Source organism: Dictyostelium purpureum (genome assembly GCF_000190715.1).
Source record: "Dictyostelium purpureum unplaced genomic scaffold DICPUscaffold_89, whole genome shotgun sequence".
NCBI lineage: Eukaryota > Evosea > Eumycetozoa > Dictyosteliales > Dictyosteliaceae > Dictyostelium > Dictyostelium purpureum.
In genome coordinates this window covers 21,557-46,109 of record NW_003519426.1, presented here as the reverse complement: position 1 = coordinate 46,109, position 24,553 = coordinate 21,557, and the positions used below count along the sequence as shown (strand labels likewise).

General features: G+C 25.6%; 6 protein-coding genes across 6 annotated transcripts; 4 read left to right on the top strand and 2 right to left on the bottom strand.

The window, feature by feature from the left end:
* Window positions 1-631: 631 nt before the first annotated feature.
* Window positions 632-1,930, top strand: DICPUDRAFT_54676 (uncharacterized protein; the record flags this gene model as incomplete). The annotated part of the gene is made up of 5 exons (XM_003287074.1): window positions 632-782; window positions 924-1,046; window positions 1,111-1,348; window positions 1,421-1,738; window positions 1,803-1,930. The coding sequence occupies 5 exons, from the start codon at window positions 632-634 to the stop codon at window positions 1,891-1,893; spliced, it is 921 nt and encodes a 306-aa protein (XP_003287122.1). The 3' UTR covers window positions 1,894-1,930.
* Window positions 1,931-2,698: 768 nt separating this feature from the next.
* DICPUDRAFT_151180 (uncharacterized protein) lies at window positions 2,699-3,848 on the bottom strand (the record flags this gene model as incomplete). The annotated part of the gene is made up of 4 exons (XM_003287059.1): window positions 2,699-2,732; window positions 3,015-3,212; window positions 3,304-3,474; window positions 3,784-3,848. 4 exons carry the CDS (start codon window positions 3,846-3,848, stop codon window positions 2,699-2,701), a joined length of 468 nt encoding a protein of 155 aa, XP_003287107.1.
* Window positions 3,849-4,829: 981 nt separating this feature from the next.
* Window positions 4,830-12,587, top strand: DICPUDRAFT_87448 (uncharacterized protein; the record flags this gene model as incomplete). The annotated part of the gene is made up of 4 exons (XM_003287073.1): window positions 4,830-5,139; window positions 5,169-5,465; window positions 5,552-6,190; window positions 6,262-12,587. 4 exons carry the CDS (start codon window positions 4,830-4,832, stop codon window positions 12,585-12,587), a joined length of 7,572 nt encoding a protein of 2,523 aa, XP_003287121.1.
* A 2,726-nt stretch (window positions 12,588-15,313) lies between these two features.
* On the bottom strand, window positions 15,314-16,855 carry DICPUDRAFT_17092 (uncharacterized protein; the record flags this gene model as incomplete). The annotated part of the gene is made up of 1 exon (XM_003287058.1): window positions 15,314-16,855. A coding segment is annotated over one exon (1,542 nt), but the record flags the coding sequence as incomplete, so codon positions are not given.
* A 940-nt stretch (window positions 16,856-17,795) lies between these two features.
* DICPUDRAFT_151177 (uncharacterized protein) lies at window positions 17,796-18,062 on the top strand (the record flags this gene model as incomplete). Its single annotated transcript, XM_003287072.1, has 1 exon — window positions 17,796-18,062. One exon carries the CDS (start codon window positions 17,796-17,798, stop codon window positions 18,060-18,062), a length of 267 nt encoding a protein of 88 aa, XP_003287120.1.
* A 1,327-nt stretch (window positions 18,063-19,389) lies between these two features.
* DICPUDRAFT_31981 (uncharacterized protein) lies at window positions 19,390-24,219 on the top strand (the record flags this gene model as incomplete). The annotated part of the gene is made up of 2 exons (XM_003287071.1): window positions 19,390-20,382; window positions 23,803-24,219. Coding segments are annotated over 2 exons (1,410 nt in total), but the record flags the coding sequence as incomplete, so codon positions are not given.
* Window positions 24,220-24,553: the final 334 nt, after the last annotated feature.

Genomic DNA, 24,553 nt, shown 5'->3' with positions numbered 1-24,553 from the left:
TATAAATTTTTTTGAGTTAAGATTATTTTTCTATTTTTTTTCATTTCTACAAACTTAAGGAACTTATAAAATGTTCAAGTCAAAAATTTCATATGTTGTGCAGATAATAAAATTATGTGATATTTTATCATTTAGTCAATGTAGCAAAATTTAAAAATGCAGATAAAAAAAAAGAGTATCAAACCTTTTAATGAATTGGATAAAGATTCTGGTAATTGTTAGAAGATAAATAGAATCGTTATGGACAGTATTTGTCAGATATTGAAATTTCAAAAACAAATTCAAATAGTTCAAATAAAGGGTAAAATATATTAAATTTGATTAATGTTAGTTCTAGTATATCAAGTGGTCATGCAGATTGTAACTAAATATAATTTAGATTTATGAATTATATTGATTATGTTTTTGAACAGATATTTTTATTTTTAAAAAAATTATAAAAAATTAAAATTATCTTTAAAAAACTTTTAATGTTTTTTTTTTTAACAGATGGTTTTATTTTTAAATTAATTAAAAAAAAATTAAAAAAATTAAAAATAAATGTGTTGTTTAATTTTAAACAAATTTTTTTTTTTTTTCTTTTATTATTTTAAAAGATTATAAAATTAAATTAAATACATTTTTTTTGAAAATGATTGAAGTTATTAAAAGTCTTTCTCTAGCCATTGGTTTAGGTGTTATAATCAGATTTGTTTACCATTTGGCCATGTTCGTTTTTGCTTTTACTTTTAGAGCTCCAATAAACATTAAAAAATATGGTAGTTGGGTTGGCAAGTTGAATAGTTAAATAATTATATTAAAATTTTGTTAATAAAAAATTATTTTGTTTTATTTTTTTTTCATATAAATTTTATTTTAAAAAATAAAGTAAATGTCGTTTTTACTAACATTCTTTCTTTTATTTTTATAATTAAATATTTCAGTGGTTACCGGTGCTACCGATGGTATTGGTAAAGCATATTGCCATCAATTTGCCAAAAAAGGTCTCAAAATTTGCTTAGTTAGTAGAAACCAAGAAAAATTAGACTCTGTTGCCTCAGAAATTGGTTTGTAAAAAATAATAAGCGAGGGTTTTTAATTAAATTATTAATATTTTTTAATTATATTTAGAAAAAAAATACAAAGTAAAAACTAAAGTTATTTCATTTGATTTTGACACACCCGATGATACTAAATATCAAACATTATTCAAACAACTGAGTAGTTTAGATATTGGAGTTTTAGTTAATAATGTCGGTATTGGATATGATCCAATGCTCTTTGAAGAATTACAACCAAGTGTCATTGAATCATTAATAAACATAAATATTAGACCTCTCACTGTTTTATCTAGATTAGTTATCCCAAAGTATACATATTTTATATTTAATTACTTGTTTTCATCATTTATAAATATACTAATATATTAATATTATAACAGAATGGTTGAAAAAAGAAGAGGTTGTATTATTAACATAAGTTCTATAACTGCTATTGCCCCAGGTGGTTGTCCATTATTATCTGTATACTGTGGGACCAAAGCTTTTATCGAAAAATTTTCACTTTCTTTAAATTATGAATATGCTACAAAAGGGGTTTTTGTTCAATGTGTTACCCCAGCTATTGTTGCTAGTAACATGTCTAAAATTAGTAAACCTTCATTATTCATTGCATCACCTGAAGCATTGGCTATATCAGCTGTTTCTACCATTGGTTACGAGAAGATTACAACAGGTTATTGGACTCACGAACTTCAAGCGTAAATATTTAATATAATAATTTCTTACCTTTAATTATTTTACTAATTTTTTAATATTTAACAGCTTTTTTATAAAGAATTTACCACAATATGTTTCTGAAAAATTTTTATACCTGATGTGTTTTTATTATGGGGAAAGAAACAAAAAAATTTAAATAAATTTACAAAATAAAATAAAATTATTATCGCACCAAACAATTTATAGAGGTATTCACATATAAATTTATTAATATTTTTCTTTTTTATTTTTCTATATTAATATTAAAATTGTTTTTTTAAAAAATTATTATAGTATAATAATAATTATACACATCTAAATAAGTTTAATTACAAAATAGAGTTTTTAAAAGATGGTAATGAGGTTTAATAAAATATAATATTTAAATTAAAAAAAATAATAATTAAATTAAAAAATAATTATAAAAAAGTTCAGTTTTTTCTATTTTTAAATTTTTTTTATATGAATTTTTTCGATTTTTTTCTCTATTTTTAGTTTTTTTTTTATTTTCTATAGCTTCTGTAGTTTTAAAAAAAGTCAAAATAGGTGCTTTGTGGGGCGGTTGGGAAGGACTATTTCTTTTTTTATAGCCGAGCTATGACTATGTAGAAACCCTATATCACAATTGAAAAACCCCTTTAAAAGAACTCCTCCTGAAAAGTTTGAATTTGATGACCATAAGATTGTTTTAAATGAAGCACATCTGAAAGAACCTTATAAAGGACAAACTTCTGAATGGTTAGCATCCCAAGGGGAGCAGACTTTGGTAATGGCCATTAAAATAGTATTTGAAAGTAAATCTAAAAATATTTTTCAGTTTAGTATTTGAAAAATATTTTTAGATTTACCGTGTTATGTGATCATTTTTTACATTTCGTATTGTATGTATCAATTTATTTATTTTTTATTACATAAAAAAAAAAATTAAAATAAATTTTTTTTCTCTAGTGAACAATACCAAATTATAAATGATCTTGTACCACAGTAATGGTCCATCTAGTATTTTGAAAAATAAAATTAGATTTATTTTCAAATACTATTCTAAGCATTATGCCCATCTTATCAATATATTCTAAACTAGTTTTGGGTTTTTTAAAATCAAATTAAAAAATTATAAATATAAAATTTTACTTTTATAAACTTTTTTTTATAAATCCTAAAATTTATTTTTTGTGAATAAAATATAGGTATAAAAAATGAAAAAATCATAAACTTTTTATTTATAATTCCAGGACTTTATTAATTTGAAATAATAATTGCAGAGAAACATCTAAATACTCGTGTTTTCTTTCTTCATTTCCGGTACTTGGTAAAGGTTTGCTGTAAATAGAGTAAAGATTACTGTATTTATTGCCACAGAACATCAAAGTTTCTTTATCTTCATATTTGATCAGTCTTGATGGCTCATTAATTGTTTTTGGTGAAACCATTGCAATCTTTAAATTAGCTATATCATCAGAACTAAAATCCAAGGTCCTAGTTAAAAGAAATGTTCGAATCTTGACTCTTTCTTGACCAAAACATTGTTTCATTTGAAATTGTAAAAAAATCAATATGGATCTTATACAATTTGAGTTGGAAAGGGCTATCACGTAAATAATGATCTTCTGGTATATAACCCCAATTCGAATTGTCAAAGTATGGAACTTTAACCCTTGTGCCCTCTATGTGGTAACCTTTACGGACAGATTCATCATAAACAGTTTGGTCATCCTTGCCAAATGATGAAGGTAAATTTCTATTTTGAAAATATCTGGACTAAAGATTGTGCCACACTCTTGATTGTTTATATAAATTTTTAAATCAAATTCATCATCTTCAGGAAAAATTTTGTATGTACCTGTTATAACTGTGGGTGATTGTAGTAATTTTAAATAGCCATTGATTTGATTATTTGATCACTAAACTTGAAACCTGTCTTTGATTTTGAATTGATAAGGTATCTAATTGTATCTTTTACTTTTAAATAAGAATATATAATCATCATTTTTAAACTAATCTTTTTCGAATTTTAACACTGTTAATACGAATAGGGACCAGGATTTACAAACTAATGATAATGTTCCATAAAACTATAATATTTTTCATTTTCAATTGAATCTTTGACTGCATATTTTAATATTTTAATAAAAAAAAAAAAAATTGAAAATGATTTATTTTCATTATTTGTTTTTAATTTTTTGTTTGGTCTCTTATTGCCATTGGTATGATTATCACCATTATCTACAGAGTCAGTGATTACACTATTGTTATTTTTATAATTATATCTAGTATATAGTTGTCAAATAATAATATTTATAAAATTATAGATTTTAAATATAATTACCTTTTTCAATTACAATAGAAAATTGGTTTGGTTAGATGTAACTCTTTGTGTACATCTAGCGGCAATACATACTGCACTGCCTATATGTTTTAAAACAATTTTATAATTTACAAATCCACCAAAATAGTAAGATTTGTAATTTGACAATAATAAACCTTTATTTGTTTAACTATTATAATAATAATCAACAGACGTTTAAAAAATATTGAAAAAATATTAAAATTTTTAATAAAAAAAATAGAATTTTGCAAAAAAAAAAAAAAAAATTTAAAAAATTCCAAAGTTTTTTTTTTATAAATAAAGCAAAATAATTAAAATTTTTTTTTTTTTTGTATAACAGAAAAAACATCAAAGTTTTATCCAAACCCTCCAAATTTTTAATAATTTCTCGCACTAAATTTAGAAATAAAAATGTGTGGGCAAATTTTAACAGAGATTTTTAACAACATCTAATTCTCTATATAAAAGACTCGTATAAAAAAGAGTAATATTTTTAAAAATTAGTAAATTTTTCATGTGGAAAAAAAAAAAAATCTATAATAAAATCAAAAAGATAATATCAAGAAGATAAAAAATTTTTAATATATATACCAATAATTACCCCAACAGTTTAGAAAGGTTTATCCTTAAAGAACAGGTTAAAATGAATTAAATAATTAAATTCATATTCAATTTTTTATTTTTTAATACCAATTTCTTTTTCTATTTAAAAAAGAAATTATTTCATTACAATAAAATATCAAATAAAATTGTTTATATATTAAAAAATGTCATCTAAATATGTTGTTAAAAATAGTGATGTTGCAGTTATAGGTATTGGTTTTAGAGCACCAAGTGGTAGTTTAAAAAAATCGATTTCAAATACAAATCAACTATGGGATAGCTTGGTTAATGGTTTCGATGGTATCGTAGAACATCGGAAAGATGGTCTGATAACTATACTATCACTGGTGATATTGCTTCCAAATACGCTGGTCTTATTCCTCTTGATGAATGGAAGTCTTTTGATCCAATTTTCTTTGGAATCAATCCAAGTGATGAACATGTCAATACAATCGATCCACAACAAAGATTACTGTTAAAGTGTACATGGGAAGCATTAGAAGATAGCGGTATTGATCCATCCACTTTACGTGGTTCAAATACAAGTACATATATTGGTGCATCAATTGTAGACTACGATTCTTCCAATAAATCACCTTTTGAAACCCAAAAAAATATTTTTGGAGGATCATTTCATTCAATTTCAAATAGAATATCATACTGCTTTGATTTTCGTGGCGATTCTATGACAATCGATACTGCATGTAGCTCATCATTAAATGCAATTAATCTTGGTTACAAATCTATCAAATATGGTCAATCTGGTGTATCTATTGTGGGTGGAGTTAGTCTAATTCTTGGTAGGTATTTATGATTTTTAAAATAACGGTTTTTATAGAAAATTTTCATTTTAACTAAAAATTTATATATTTATTTTTATAATTAGACCCAAATATATCAAAATCATTTTCTTATTTATCAATGTTAAGTCCAACTGGAAAGTGTCACACATTCTCATCGAATGCAGATGGATATGCACGTTCAGAGTGTGTTGGTGTTTTAGTTTTGAAGAGTTTAGAACAAGCAATCAAGGATGGTAATAATATTTATTGTGTTATTAAAGGTTCAAGTTCAAATGTAGATGGTAACTATGACAAAGCAAACTTTTATTCACCATCAAAATCATCACAATTTGAAAATATAAAATCTGCAATCGAATCTACCAATGGTCAAATCAATGCATCAGATATTGACTATTTTGAATGTCACGGTACTGGTACACCTACTGGAGATCCAATAGAACTAGAAGGTATTTCAAGAGTAATCAAAGATACAAACAAACAGGTTTTAATTGGTTCGATTAAATCTAATATCGGCCATGGTGAAGCATCATCAGGTGTAATGTCATTAATAAAATGTTGTGTTATGTATAAAAACCAATCATTTATTCAAAATATAAACTTTAAATCACCTAACCCAGCTATCAAATTCAATGAGTGGCATTTAAAAGTTGTAACTGAACCAACACCATTCAATAACGATAACAAAACCACTGTTATGGCTATTAATAATTTTGGTGTAACTGGTATGTATATTTTTAAAAAATATAAAAAAAAGAATAAATATATTAATAATGTATTTTATGAATAATAATAGGATCAAATTGTTGTATTATTTTATCAGATTTCAATCAAGAAATAGTTGAAAATGAAAATCAAACTGAAAAAAAATATTTAATACCATTTTCATCAAATTCATCAACATCTCTTGATAAATACAAACAAATTATAATGGAACAATCAGAAAAATTGGATTTTAATGAGTTTGTAAATAATCAAATCAAATTTAAATCAACATCTCTCGTTCAAAGATCAATTGTTATTGCAAGTAATTGGGAAGAATTTAAAGATTCAAAAAATGAAATAAAATCATCAAATTCAAACACAGTTTCAAATATTGCGGTTAATAAAAAAAGTCCATTTACAGTATTTGTATTATGCGGTCAAGGTTCACAATATAATAAAATGGCATTAGAACTATATGGAAATGAAACCATATTCAAACAATGGGTTGATAAATTCGATAGTGAACTATTCAAATACTATGGGTACTCTGTTTTACAAAAACTAAGATCAATCGATGATAAAGATATGATATCAGTACACGATCATACTATTGCTCAACCATCAAACATTTTGATTCAAGTATCATTATTCGAACTATATAAACACTGGGGTATCAAAGCAGATTTAATCGTTGGTCATTCTCTTGGTGAGGTATCAGCATCATATTGCTCTGGTATGATTGACTTTGAAACATTATGTTATTTAGTATACAAAAGATCTATGGCACAAAAGAAAACAACTGGTACTGGTAGAATGCTATCGGTAAATATAAGTGCTGAAGAATATATATCAAATTATTCATCAAAATACCCAACAGTCGATATTGCTTGTTACAACTCACCATCATCAATTGTAGTATCTGGTAAAGAACATTTGCTTAATGAAATTGTAGATGATTTAAAATCAAAAGATATATTTTGTACTATGCTAGGAACATTATCATCACTCCACACATCCAGCCAATTAATTATCAAAGATGAAATATGTTCAATGAACATTAAATCCAAACAATCAACAACACAAATATTTTCTACAGTCACAACCAACTTGTTTAATAACGAAACAACACCATTCAATTCAGAATATGTATTTGAAAATGTTTTACAACCAGTAAAATTCACTCAAACAATTTCAAACATATATAGATATATCGAAGAAAACAACTATGGTAACGAAGTAACATTTATCGAAGTTGCACCACATCCAACATTATCATTCTATTTAAATCAAATGAAATCAACACAATCACCATATTTCAATAATGGAGAAAAAATAACTATTCATTCACCTCTTCACAAAAAGAAAAATGGATACAATGAATTCTTAAATACAATTGCAATACTTTATGTAAACCACTCATATAATATCAATTTTAAATCACAGTTAAATAAACAAAATCAAATCAGGTTTAATTACAAGGCTTTAAACAAGCTTCCATTATATCAATGGGATGATAAAATTTATTTCAAACAAAATTCAATATATGAAAAGATCAAAAAAGAAGGACCACCAATTCAACATCTTGGTGTTACAAATGAATCACCATCCAAATCATATCAAGCATATATAGATATTAAAAAGCAACCATTCCAATGGTTAAAAGGACATCAAATAAAAGGCAAAAACTACTTCCCAGGATGTGGACACATTATCAATTTATTCAATATCTATCCAAATCAAGATATTACAATAAGTTCAATCGAATTTAAAACACCATTAATTTTACAAGATGATGTTAACCAATGTCTACAAACAACCATTTATACACTTTCAAAAAATGAATTCAATATCAAATCACACTTTAAAGATACAACTTCAAATCAATGGGTATTATGTTCCGCTGGCAACTTTAGTTTATTCAATCATGGAAACGAAATAAACAGAATCAATATAGATGAAATAAAGAGTAGTTGCAACTATACCAAACTATCAAAATCAGATCTTTATGATTCAATTAAATTCAAAACAGGGTTAACATACAAAGGTTTATTCCAAGGTGTCAAAGAATGCTGTGTTGGTGATAACTGTTCTATTTCTATTGTATCATTAAATGAAATTCAAAATCAACATGAATTCAATCATTTACTCAACAACGATACAATGAAATCATTCTTTAATACTGCAATACTAGATACATGTTTACATGGGATGTTAATTTTTATCAAACATCAATGTCAAATTGTATTAGATAAAATCGAAGGATTAAAATACTACCCATCTAACATACCATCAACAAACCACCAACATTCTGAAATATATGTATATTCAGAAATGAAATCGAGAACAAGTTTAAACTCATACTCTGGATCCATTAAAATAATGTTAAATGATGGCACATTATTAATTGAAATTACAAATATTATTTGTACATCAATTACACCAATCATTGACAATTCCACAATTATCCCACCACCAACCAATGAAATTTATCTACCAATTCAACAATCAAAAGACTCTATTATTAATAATCCACAATCATTCAAACACTTGTATCATTTAGTTGAAGTGGGAATAGATGAACTTTATCTACCTAAAGAATCAAAAGAACATTTATTATCATTATTTTACTCTCATATTAATCAAAGACGTCCAACTATCAACAAAGAAACATTATCAACAATAGATTTTAATCAGTTCAAACAACTCTATAATAACGATGAGGTAAATGAAAATTTATTTTTGTTTATTTTCGATATTTTAAAAAAATATAATGGTTTGGATATCAATAAAAAATTAAGTGAATTCCCTCATAGTTTTAAAAATATCAACATTTTAGAGAAAACAACTAGAGTTATGGCAAAGTTATTATTCCCTGTAGAAAATGACGATCCAAACATTGACACTCCTCAATCATTATTTGAAGATGGATTATTGGATCACATTTATAACAAATCAGATAGTCTTACTACACTAAGCAATGTATTTTGTGATATTGTTTCTGAATCAATCAAGCCTATTATTAATGAACCAATAGTATTCAGAATCATAGAATTTGGAGGCGGGGTTGGTTCATTATCACATTTGGTATTAAATAAAATCAACAAACTATTAAATGATAAACCAACATCAAATATCGATATAGAATACACATGGAGCGATATTTCAGCATCATTTTTTACAGACATTAAAGAAAAACTTTCAAAAATCAAAGCTGTCAATATAATCTATCGTACTCTAGATTTAGACAAATCATTAAAAGATCAGGATTTAAAAGCATCTTATTACGATATGGTTATAATGTCAAATGTATTACATGTCGTTAAACAACTCAGATTTAGTTTAAATGAAATCTATAACATTTTAACACCAAATGGTCAAATTGTTTTTATTGAACCACCATACAAATCACTCTATCTTGACTCAATCTTCGGTGTATTCACACAATGGTGGCCATCACCAGAAGATATAGATATCAGAAAAGATAGAAGCTGCATGAAACAAGAAAGCTGGTACAAATTACTAAAAGAATGCAACTATATGGATACAACAATATCTGGAAATGATAATGCACTCCTTTTAATTCAAACAAGAAAACCAAATATAAATGAAATGGTATTATCAAATTTTGAATCAATGAAACAATTATCATCACACGATAGTATTATAATATTTGGAAAGAGTAGATATGGAGCACAAATTCCCCAATCATTCAAATCAAACCAACAATTCATTTCAAAAATAATTCAAATCGATAGCTTTAATGAATTTAACAACTGGATTATTAAATCAATCGACTCCATTAGAAAAAGTAAAACATTAATAATCTTTATGAAAGCAATCGATCCATTGGATATCAATAATTTTAAAGAAATAACATTCGACTACATACAAATTAATCAAAAGTTACTTCAATTTGAAATTGAAAACTTTTTTAAACATGTTTTAATATTATTAAATTCAACAACAAACAACTATTTATCATCATCAATCAATGGAGCAGTAAGATATTTTGCAGAATTCCCACAATTAGATCTATATTCATTAGATTTCGACAATACATCAATTCAAAATGAATATATACTATCACTTATCGATATTTTAATAAATCCTACAAACAATATTCAAAGAGAATTAACAATTAAAAACAACATAGTTTATTATGAAAGATACAAAAAACAAACAAAAATTAAACAATCATTTACATCAAACTCATTTGAAACAAAAAAAGATAATTTAATGATTCAACTTGATGCAAATTTAGAGTATGTATTAAAAACAAAAAAAGAAAAATTACATTCAAATGAAATTGAAATTCAAATAAAATGTACAGGTATCAACTATAAAGATTATTTAATGTATATTGGTCAAATATCAAATAATGTTGATATCAAATATGGCAAAGAAGAAGAAGTTGAAAATGGATTAAATCAAATGCCAAATATTGGAAATGACTTTAGTGGTGTTATTATTCGTTGCGGTAATGATGTAAAGAAATTTAAAATTGGAGATGAAGTATTTGGGGTGGCTTCAAAAACTAGTGGATCACATATTATAATCGATTATAAATATGTTTTTTACAAACCAACAAATATCTCACATTTACAAGCAGCTTCTATTCCATCGGTTTATGTTACAGCATTACATAGTATATACAATACTGGTAATTTAAAAGCAGATCAAACAATTTTAATTCACTCAGCAGCAGGTGGTGTCGGTCTTTCATCATTGGAACTTTTAAAGTGTAAACAACACAAAGGATATATTTTTTTAACAGTAGGTTCAAATGAAAAAAAAGATTACCTGATAAATAAATATGGCTCATTTATTACTGGTATCTATTCATCAAGAAATAAAAACTATGTTCATCAAATTAAAAACAAATTAAAACAATTAGAATTTAACAAAGATCATCAAGGTGTAGATTTAATATTAAATACATTATCATCAGAATATATGGATTCAAATTTCCAATGTTTAAATACTTGTGGTAGAATTGTAGATCTTTCAGTTACCCATTTAACACCAAATGATTATATGACAAATAATCACTTTAAATACAACTATGGATATAATAATGTTGAGCTTGTTGATTTTTCGGGAATATTATTTAAAACTTTGTTAAAAAAAATAGTCAAAATGTTAACTTCAAAAAAATTAGAACTAATTCCAATCATTGAATATTCAAATGATCAATTTAAAGATGCAATTGAATATATTAATGAAAGACAACATATTGGTAAAATTGTTGTAAATCATGATATAGATATATTATCAAATGTATTTAATGAACAGAAACAAAGTGATTCAATTATTATGAAGAACAGCTATGATATATCAAGATTAGATATCGGTAAAAACATATTAGTAACAGGTCAAACAGGAATTATATTAGAAATAATCAAATGGCTTGTTAAATATTCAAACAAATCAATAGATAATTTAATAATTTTATCAAAATCACCATTAAAATGGGAATTGGAGCTATTAATAAATCAAACTAAACATCAAAAAGATAATAAAATCAATTTCCACTTTAATCAAATCGATATTGAAGATAGTAATAAATTTCATATTGTATTAAACAATCTAGAATCCAATTCAAACATTACAAATATCGATACAGTAATACACTTTGCATTTGTAAATGAGGTTAGTGATGTTCAGGATATTGATTTGAATAGTTTAAATATCTCACATGGTCCAAAAACTATTGGTGCATTCAATTTACACAATGAATCAATTCAACGTTCATGGAAATTAAAACAATTTATAATGGCATCATCTGTTATTACAATTTTAGGATCAGACAGACAATGTTGTTATGTTAGTTCATGCAATACAATTGACTCATTATCAAAATATAGGAAATCAATTGGACTACCATCATTATCAATAAATTTAGGGGCAATATCATCAACTGGTTTTGTTTCAAGAAATGATGCAATCGTAACAATGTTCAATAGTTCGAATTTAAAAACTTTTTCCTCACAACTAATTTTAAGCTCATTAGATCTCTTCATTCAAAATAAAAATTATTCTAACTATTGTTTGTGTAATTTTAATTTTGAAAATATGGTATCTTCAAAACCTAATTTTAACTTTTCTAAACTTGACTATCAAACCAATATGGTTAAGAAATCACAAATATTTTTAGAAAGTGAAAGTAACGAAAATATAAAAATTAAAATTATAAATAAAATATCAGAATTACTTTCAATTGAGGAGTCAAAAATCAACTTGGAATTACATTTAAATCAATATGGTCTCGATAGTTTAGTTATTGTTCAATTAAAGAACTGGATTGATAAACAAATAGGTAGAAATATAATTACAATACAACAATTACAAATCAATAATATATCACAATCACTTCATATTATTATTAAAAATTTTACTGAAAATAATAAAAAAAAATAAAAAAATTTTAATATTCAAAAAATATAAAAGAAAAAAAAAAGGTTATAATTTCTTCTTTAAATTTCCTAATTTATGATGATGGTGATGAAGATCCTATGGCTAAATATTGATTATGATTATTGCTAGTAAATATTGATTAGAAAAAGATAAAAATAATAAAATTAAAAAATAAAAATAGATGGATTTTTTAATTTTTTTTATATAATAGAGATTAAAAATTATCTTTATTCTCAGTTTTTACCCATTATCGTTATCTTATTTATTTAAAAATTTTTTTTAAAAGTTATCTCTTTTTTATCGATTTTTAAAATTTGCAAATAGATTTAAAATAACAGCACAAACACACCCATCACAATTTTTCTCTTTTCCTCCTTTCTTTTAATTTTTTTAAAAATTTTTTTAATTTTTTTTAAACATTTTATTTATTTTTTTTTATATGATTTATTTTATGGTTTTTTTTTTTTTTTGAAATATAATTATATATGTAGACCCCCAACTTTTATTAAATTATTTATAAAATAAGATTTACCAATAATAAATTTTATATGAAGAACCTTATCGCCAATAATAATTAATAATATTATAATTGTTAGTGTGAGTAAAATAAAAAAATAAAAAAAAAAAATTTCTATATTTTTTACCACATTTTTATTTTTAAAATTTTTATATTTTTTTTATCATTAATTTAATAATTAAATGTTAGTATAAGTTTAAAAATTATATATAGTAAATAAACAAAATGAGGTTAGGTGATGAAGTTCGATACTCAATATTATCATATAAAAACAGAGGTCACAAGTCGAACTCAAAAATTGCAAAAAAATTGGAGTGCATAAATCAACAGTAGCAAAAACATTAGAAATGGTAGAACAAACAGGCACAATCAATGACCGTAAACGTCATGGGAGAAAAGAAAGTTTGGCTCACGTGATAAACGTGATAAACGTGATTTACGTTTCAATTTTTAAAATAGTAAATTTAACAATATAAAATAAAGTATAATTTGGTATGAACAAAATGGATTTGGAACGATATCATACAAGTCAGTAAGAATTATATTAAAGAGATATAACATAATATATAAAAAGAAAGTTAAGAATCCTTCATTGATTAGACATAATAGCAGAAAAAGATTTTTTTTGAAGTTGTGCATATAAATTTTTTTGTGGAATAATGAGAAAATTATATGTTTGTGGATGAAGTAAAGTTCCAATAATATGATAATAACCATGGTAGGTCTTCTTGGGCTTATGACACTAATGTTTTACTAGAATCACGTTTCAAGACAAATGTTAGAAAGGGTGGGGTTAATTAAATATTTTTGGGAAATTTTCTTTATTTTGGTTCAATTTATTTATTCATTTATCAAATAGATTTTGAACTAAACAATATCTTGATATTATAAAAAACGATACACAAATAAATTTAAAATAATATGCAGATATAAATAAAGTGCCTAAGAGGTTGCCAATACATAATTATTATTAAATTTGAATATAAAAAAACTAATATCTAATTTTAATACTTATTTAGTTCAAGTTTATTCATTCTTTTTCAGCTTCAATACGTTATTTATTTCAAGTAATCAATCACACATTGGAGGGTTCCATATCTCCTATTAAATCGGGTTCCGTATAATCTTTCTAATTGTAGTTACAAGTAATTCATCAAACACTGGGGTTTTTTCAGGTTACTCATCAAACATTGGGGTTCGATATATTCATTTTAATCGGGGTTTTCAAGTCATTAAATATTGGGGTTCCATATATTCTTTATAATTGGGGTTTTCAGGTCTCTCATTATACATTGGGGTTCAGCATATTCTTTTTAAACGTGGTTTTCAAGTCATTCATCAAATATTGGGGTTTAATTTATTCTAATTGTGGGTTTCAAGTCATTTATCAAAAATTGGGGGTTTTTTCAAGTAACTTATAATTCATTGGGGTTTAGATTGTTCTTTTTAATTAGGGTTTTTGTTTTCAGGTCATTCATCATTCATTGGGTATTTAAATTAATATAGCTATTATTATATTTGAATACAAAAGGAACTAATATTTAATTTTAAAACTTAATAAGTTTAATTTGAATTCTTTCTATTTCAACACACTAATATAAATATAAATAACGATTATGAAAATAAAAATGATAATAATATAAATAATAATAATAATAACTATAATGATATAAATTTAGATACTATCATTTATATAATGAAAATAATAAATCATATTCAAATAATGATTATAATTACAAAACAAATATTACAAACTTTAATAATATTTAAATAATAGATTTTAAATTATAAATTAATATTTTATATAGTTTATAATTTTAATGACAATATTATAAATCACTTTAATATGACAATAAAATATAGATATAAAAACAATAATCATGTCATAAAAAAATAAGAACAGCAATCCATCCAACTCTATTCATTCATCGATTCATTCGGCCTTCCAAATCTAAATTATCATTTATCAATTAAATAACATCAACAAAAACAAGTAGCAAATTATTTAAATTTTTAAAAAAATAAATTTTTATTGTTTAATATTATTTAAAAACCCAACCAATTTATTTAGGTATTCAAATATAAATAAATATAAATATAAATATTTTTTATTTTATTTATTAAAATTAAAATTAAAATTGTTTTTATTTTAAACATTAGTATGTTCATCTTTTAAAAACTCTATTTTGTAAATAAAATTTCTCTATTTATTTGAAATGATAATTGCAGAGAAACATCCTAAATCCTCGTGTTCTCTTTCTTCATTTCCAGTACTTGGTAAAGGTTTGCTGTAAATAGAGTAAAGATTACTGTATTTATTGCCACAGAACATCAAAGTTTCTTTATCTTCATATTTGATCAGTCTTGATGGCTCGTTAATTGTTTTGGGTGAAACCATTGCAATCTTTAAATTAGTGATATCTTCAGAACTAAAATCCATGGTTCTGGTTAAAAGAAATGTTCGAATCTTGACTCTTTCTTGACCAAAATATTGTTTTATTTGGTCCCAAATTAACCTATCAACTCCTTTTAGGTGATCTTGATCTACATGAGCTTTATAGAGATGAACTAAAAATAAACCAGTATTGACATCTCTTTCTTTCATTATTCTATCCAAAATTGATGAAACTTGTTTTAAATAATTAGTATTACTGTTTATTGTCTTTATAATTTTATCTTTTGGTAAGTTATATGTTAGATACTGGTTTTTTTTTGAAAATTTAATTGGTTCTTGATAATTGAAATTTTCTTGCATACCTGGCAAATTTTCTTCGACTCTAATAAAATCCTTAACATCAACAGAACTTCTTAAGTAAATGTTGAACTGAAGTACGATTCTTATTCCTTTTGAAACTGGTTTAACTTTGTGAATACAGTCATTATAGAAAGCAATCCATTTGAAGTTGTAGTAATTATGGGTTTCATCTTTTATGGCTTCTATTCTATACTCTTGAGTAGTTTCGTCGAATACTTCATTATTAGAAATAACAAATTCTCCTCCTTCATATTTTGATTCGCCCAATGGAACAATATAAGTCCCAACGTGGTCCATAGAATGAATTGTATCAATATGATCATCAAAGTGGCCACCTTCTTTGTAAATATGGATCTTATACAATTTGAGTTGGAAAAAAGGGTTATCACATAAATAATGACTTTGTAGAGTATAGCCCGATGAATTGTCAAAATATGGAACTCTAACCCTAGTGCCCTCTATGTGGTAACCTTTACGGACAGATTCATCATAAACAGTTTGGTCACCTTTGCCAAATGATGAAGGTTTTGATAAATTTTCGATTTTGGAAATATCTGGACTAAAGATTGTGCCACACTCTTTATCGTCTATATAAATTTTATTATCTAATTTATCATAATAATAAATTTTATTATCTAATTCATCATCCTCATGATAAATTTTGTATGTACCGGTTGTAACTGTGGGTGATTGTAATAATTTTAAATAGCCATTAATTTGATTATTTGTTTCACTTAACTTGAAACCAGTCTTTGATTTTGAATTGATAAGGTGTCTGATTGTATCTTTTACTTTTAAATATGAATAAATATAATCATCATTTTTAAACAAAACCTTTTCGAATTTTAACTTTGGTACAACGAATAGGGACCAGGATTTACAAACCAATGATAATGTTCCATAAAAACTATAATATTTTTCATTTTTAATTGAATCTTTGACTGCATATTTTAATATTTTAATATATAAAATATTTGGAAATGATTTATTTTTATTATTTTCATTATTTTCATTATTTGTTTTTAATTTTTTGTTTTGTTTATTATTATTATCACTGGTATGATTATCATCATTATCCATATAAACAGTGATTTCACAATTGTTATTGTTATTTAAATTCATTTATTATAAATAGAGATATAATATAATTATATTATTAATTCAATATTTATTCATGAATTAATAATTAAAAATTTTTTAAAGAAAAGTGTTGCACCAGTGCAATTTCTTTTTTATAAATAAAATTAAGAATTAAAAAAAAAAAAATTTAATTCAAAAAAAATAAAATTTTTTTTTTTTAGTAATATTTAATCTTTTTTTTTTTTTTTTTTTTTTCAAAAAAACTAATTATGATTATAATTTGTATTAATTGTTGGGATGTTTACTTTAGATGATATTTGGCCTTTTTATTCAAAACAAGATTTGATAGAAATAATCGAATTACAAAAACATTTAGAACAACAACCATTATGAAGCTTCAATAAAAAAAGTAAATAAATGTTATGGTAATCTTCAAACAGAACTTGATGGAAATGTAATACCTGAAAGTGTTAAATTAGTATCCAAATACAGAGAAGAAGAGTTTTCGAAAGAATTATTGAAATTATTGAACCAGATGAATATGAAGAATCTGAAGATTCATCATTTCCCTTTACTGATTCAATGAGTGCAGATGAAAGAAGAAGAGTAATAACTTAACATTTTATTTGAAAAGAATACTTTCCATTAGAGCTTTCATGTTTTGATGAACAAGCCAGATTCAAGGCCAGTGGCATAACTGCACTTCAGGTGTGTATTTTTGATGGTTGCCTGGCAATGTTTGCAAACAGCGCATCTTATGACTCTCACGTAACCCAACCACATCGAATTCTATCTAAAGAAGATACTCAAAAGTATAAACAAGTTTTGGAAGATCAAGAAAAATTCAAAAACCAATTTAATGGTGTTTAGAAAATTTGAAACACAACCTGATCAATCGAAATGCAATATTTTCATTTTAGATTCTGAAACAACTGGTCTTACTTCCAATGCAGAAATTATTGAACTTTTGTGTGCTTGTTTAAATGGGGAAGCATTTTATCGTAAACCAAACCCAACCATCTCCATTACTCCAGAGTCTACCAAAATCAACAATCTCACAAGCCATGATTTAACAGGTCACCAATATTGGGAAAAGGTTGAAGAGGAATTTTTTAATTTTAATTAAATAATCTTTTAATAAATAAATTTTAATAATTAATAGTTTTAATAATTAAATTAAATAAAGAAAATTTTCTTTAATTTCATATAGTATTATTTTTTTTTTAATTTTTTTTTTTTTTTTTTATAATTATTATAATTTACAATGAAAAGTATGACAGAGGTAGAATTGCCTTTCATTTAACAAAATCAACTAAAGCTTTAGAATCATCATTCCATAAAACCATTAGCAGAATTAAATTTTTCGATTCTATTAACATCTTCAAATCAATTAAATTAATGTTACCAGTGGTTTCAGATAATAAAAGGAATCATATTCATTGGATAATCTACAACTTTTTTAAAATCAACACCAATGGTATCAATCGTCATAGCTCAAGTGGTGATGTTTTACTTTTATTTGAAATTATTTTATTCTTTTTTCATAAAAATTATAAAGATCCAAACAATTTTTTAAAATTCCTTTTCAATTGTTTGGAAACAAATAAAAAAAACTTATCATCATCTGCCCCATCTACACAATTTAAACCATCAGCTAAACCAGCTCCACCTCCAAGCTATATTTAATGTCGAAATGTCAACATCAGATCAAACCAACTGCAGCTTCCTCATCATCAAATAATACTACACCAAATTCATCACCAGTTATAAATTCATCCACCAATAAATACTCAATACAACTACCACCAATAAAATAAACTAACATTTATTTCATATTTAGTTTCTTTCAAGTTCATCAAGCTCTATTTTAAGTCTACGTTCATATGTTCATAATTATAAGGTAACTATACTAAAGAACATTGAAAGAACACCCAATAATTAATAATTGGTAAAAACTGAAGATATAAATTTTTTTTTTTGGGAAATTTTTAAAATATTTATTTAAAATTTTTTTTTAAAATATTTATTTAAAATTTTTTTAATTTATTTATTTATGTTTACAATGGATAAGCTTCTTGGCATGATAATTTGTCTCCCAGATAAATTTCCCATTAGTGAAGAGTTAAAAAACAGTAGTAATATTAGTGATAGGTAAGTACAATATAATAATGTTAAAAATAGATAAATAAAAGCATATTAATTGGTGTTTTCTCTTTTTAACTATTTATTATAGATTATTATATAAAGTTTGGAATAATATAATAATAAGAAAAGAAATTCATAAACATATTTTAAAGTTTATTGAACATGGGGTTGTAGATATTGATAAAACACGTTATGACGAGTTTAAAGATAAATCATATATAACAACACTTGAGTGGGGTGGTGATCCACTACCAGATAAAAATGAACTTCCACCATTTTTGACAAATTTATATTTGTACAGTTTTTCTATGAGGTTAACTCCAACAACTTTATCAAATACAATTACAACACTCAGATTCTGTCATGATTTTAACCAAGTAATTACACCCGGCGCATTACCAAATAGTCTCACAACACTCATATTCGGTAATAGTTTTAACCAGATAGTTCCACTCGGCACATTACCAAATAATCTCACAACACTCACATTCGGTGATAGTTTTAACCAAGTAATTCCACCTGGCACATTACCAAATAGTCTCACAACACTCACATTCGGTCGTCATTTTAACCAGATAGTTCCACCCGACACTTTACCAAATAGTCTCACAACACTCAGACTCTGTCATGATTTTAACCAAGTAGTTCCACCCGGCACATTACCAAATAGTCTCACAACACTCACATTCGGTACTCGTTTTAACCAGACAGTTCCACCCGGTTCATTACCAAATAGTATCACAACACTCACATTCGGTGATGATTTTAACCAAGTAATTCCACCTGGTGCATTACCAAATAGTCTCACAACACTCATATTCGGTCGTCATTTTAACCAAGTAGTTCTACCCGGCACATTGCCAAATAGTCTCGCAACACTCACATTCGGTTATAGTTTTAACAAAGTAATTACACCCGGCACATTACCAAATATTCTCACAACACTCACATTCGGTTATAGTTTTAACCAAGTAATTACACTCGGCACATTACCAAATAGCCTCACAACACTCACATTCGGTAATCGTTTTAAGCAAGTAATTAAACCCGGCACATTACCAAATAGTCTCACAACACTCACATTCGATTATAATTTTAAACAAGTAGTTCTACCCGGCTCATTACCAAATAGCCTCACAACACTCACATTTGGTGGTCATTTTAACCAGACAATTCCACCCCGCACATTACCAAATAGTCTCACAACACTCACATTCGGTTATAGTTTTAACCAAGTAATTACACCCGGCACATTACCAAATAATCTCACAACACTCACATTCGGTGATAGTTTTAACCAAGTAATTCCACCTGGCACATTACCAAATAGTCTCACAACACTCACACTCGGTGATCATTTTAACGAAGAATTTCTACCCCCCTCATTACCAGATAAACTCACAGCGCTCATATTGGGTCACACAAACTTTATATAGGGATTATTAAAAAAAATCAGTTAATAATTTTAAAAATTGTTGAAAATCAATAAAAAACCCAATTATTCTTTTCCTTCAATGGAAACATATTTGCTGAAAATGCAATACTTAGATTACAAGTAAGGAGAGAATCTAGTTGTTGAAAATTTAAAATTTTTTACCAAATTCCCAGATGTTATATATAAATCTAATTTTTATAACAATTCTATTTTTTTTTTTATAAATTATTATCCTTTTTTTATCTTTTTTTAATTTTTTATTATCCACTTTTATCTATTTTTAATTTTTTTCGAAAAAAATAGTCATCGTACAAGTCAGTAAGAATTATATTAAAGAGATATAACATAATATAAAAAGAAAGATAAGAATCCTTCATTGATTAGACATAATAGAAGAAAAATTTTTTTTTTGAAGTTGTGTATTTAAATTTTATTGTGGAATAATGAGAAAATTATATGTTTATGGATGAAGTAAAGTTCCAATAATTTGATAATAACCATGGTAGGTCTTCTTGGGCTTATTAAAATAATGTTTTACTAGAATCACATATCAAGACAAATGTTAGAAAGGGTGGGGTTAATTAAATATTTTCGGGAAATTTTCTTTATTATGGTCGAATTTATTAATTATCAAATGGATTTTGAACTAAACTATATCTTGAAATTATGCAAAACGATACACAACTAACTTTGGAATAATATGCAGATAAAAATAGTGAGAGGGTGCCAATCATTTGTCATGACAACTGTAGTTCGCATACAGCAAAGATTTGTGAAACAATATTTAGAAGAGAATAATATACAAGTTTGTCCATTACCACCCTACAGTCCAAATTTTAATAAAATTGAAAATCTTAGGTCAATTGTTAAAGAAAGGGTATCAAAAAAGATGTTTCGTGACCCATCACAAGAACAAGTTTTAGTATGTCAAGATGCATTTCATTCAATAGAAAAATCAATTATAAAATAATTATATGAATCACTTCCTGACCGAATGGATGCCATATTAAAAGCACATGGAGGATATACTAAATATTAAATAATAATAATCATTTATTATATATAATTGTAAAAAAAAAACAAATAAAATAAAAATATAATTTTAGAAATTGAAAATATTAAGACCATATTTTTTTATTTTTTTATTTAAATTTTTTAGCAAATAAACCAATATCTTGTAATATGATTTGTTTTAGGGGTCATTATATAAAAATAAAATATGATCTATTAATTCAATAATTATTATTTCCATTTTATAAAAGTTGGGGTCTAATATATAATCCAAGCGCTGTAAATAAAACATATATATTAATATAATTTATTATTTAATTGAGAGTTAATCAAGTCAATGGTTCCAACAAAATGAAGCTAATGTAGAGCAAGGCAACCAAGGTGAAAATCAAATTAATAATCAAGATAATGCTGTTGGCGATAATCAAGGTTCACCTGCTTAAAATAATGATGTTTCAAATTCCAACGATTCAGAAGTCGAGTTGGAAATTTATGACAGTATGGATATCGATTAGATTTCCATAACCGTTTCAAATAGGAATTATTACTTTTCATGGATATTGATCAAGAATTTGCTGGCCACTTATGAATTCAATGATTACATAGACATAGATCAATAATATACTATCCATATGAAAACGGAATAATAGACAAATCAAAAAAGGTTAAAACTGAAAACATCATCATCGGACAAACATTCTCATCGTTTTCAACATTTTCAGCATTAATTTTCATCACATTAGCTTCAAATCTACAAAAATACGTACTATAAGTTCTCATGGTTCCACAAACAAGTTCTCCTCTTATTGTAGGCATAATTTTTATATTTATTAAAATATTATTAAATTTGAATATAAATGAAACTAATATTTTATTTTATTTCTTATATAGTATTATTATAGTTATTTCTCTTTCAGCATTGCCAGGTTCTTAATGTCAATAGTAGGGAATTTATATTATTAAGGTAACTATAATATTAGTATTAACATAATTATTAGATTTAAATTTAAAAAAAACTAATATTTATTTTTAATTCTTATATCGATTATTAAAGTTCTTTCTCTTTCAGTATTATTATGTTCATCAATTCTAATATAATATAATTATAATTCTATCTCTTTCAGTATCAGGTTCTTTCTTTAATGTCAAGAATAAGGCATATATATTATTAATGTAATGATAGTGTTTATATTTACATATATTAAATTTAAATATAAAATAAACTAACATTTATTTCATATTTAGTTTAATTAATTCATCACGCTCTATTTTAAGTCTACGTTCGTATGTTCATAATTATAAGGTAACTATACTAAAGAATATTGAGAGAACACCCAATAATTGGTAAAAACTGAAGATAAAAATTATTTTTTAAAACAAAAAAAAATCTTTTTTTTATTGGATAGATTTCAACATTTTTTTATAATTTTTTTTTTGGGAAATTTTTTTTAAAATATTTATTTAAAAATTTTTTAATTTATTTGTTTATGTTTACAATGGATAAGCTTTTTGGCATGATAATTTGTCTCCCAGATAAATTTCCCATTAGTGAAGAGTTAAAAAACAGTAGTAATATTAGTGATAGGTAAGTACAATATAATAATATAAATAAAAGCATATTAATTGGTGTTTTCTCTTTTTAACTATTTATTATAGATTATTATATAAAGTTTGGAATAATATAATAATAAGAAAAGAAATTCATAAACATATTTTAAAGTTTATTGAACATAGGTTTGTAGATCTTGATATATCACGTTATGACGAGTTTAAAGATAAATCATATATAACAACACTTGAGTGGGGTGGTGATCCACTACCAGATAAAAATGAATTTCCACCATTTTTGACAAATTTATATTTGAACAGTTTTTCTAAAATGTTAACTCCAACCACTTTACCAAATACAATTACAACACTCAGATTCTGTCATGATTTTAATCAAGTAATTACACCCGGCGCATTACCAAATAGTCTCACAACACTCATATTCGGTCGTAATTTTAACCAGATAGCTCCACCTGGTACATTACCAAATAATCTCACAACACTCACATTCGGTTATAGTTTTAACCAAGAAATTACACCTGGCACATTACCAAATAGTCTCACAACACTCACATTCGGTCGTCATTTTAACCAGATAGTTCCACCCGACACATTACCAAATAGTCTCACAACACTCAGATTCTGTCATGATTTTAACCAAGTAATTACACCCGGCTCATTACCAAATAGTCTCACAACACTCACATTCGGTACTCGTTTTAACCAGACAGTTCCACTAGGCACATTACCAAATAGTATCACAACACTAACATTCGGTGATGATTTTAAGCAAGTAATCACACCCGGCTTATTACCAAATAGTCTCACAACACTCATATTCGGTCGTCATTTTAACCAAATAGTTCTACCCGGCACATTGCCAAATAGTCTCACAACACTCACATTCGGTTATAGTTTTAACAAAGTAATTACACCCCACACATTACCAAATAATCTCACAACACTCACATTGGATAATCGTTTTAATCAAGTAGTTCTACCTGACACATTACCAAATAGTCTCACAACACTCACATTCGGTGATAATTTTAACCAAGTAATTACACCCGGCACATTACCAAATAGTCTCACAACACTCACATTCGGTTATAGTTTTAACCAAGTAATTACACTCGGAACATTACCAAATAGTCTCACAACACTCACATTCGGTGATAATTTTAAGCAAGTAATTACACCCGGCACATTACCAAATAGTCTCACAACACTCACACTCGGTGATAATTTTAACCAAATAATTACACCCGGCACACTGCCAAATAGTCTCACAACACTCACATTCGGCCTTTGTTTTAACCAAGTAGTTCTACCCGGCTCATTACCATATAGTCTCACAACACTCAAATTCGGTCATCATTTTAATCAGATAGTTCCACCCCGCACATTACCAAATAGTCTCACAACACTCACATTCGGTGATAATTTTAACCAAGTAATTACACCCAGCACATTACCAA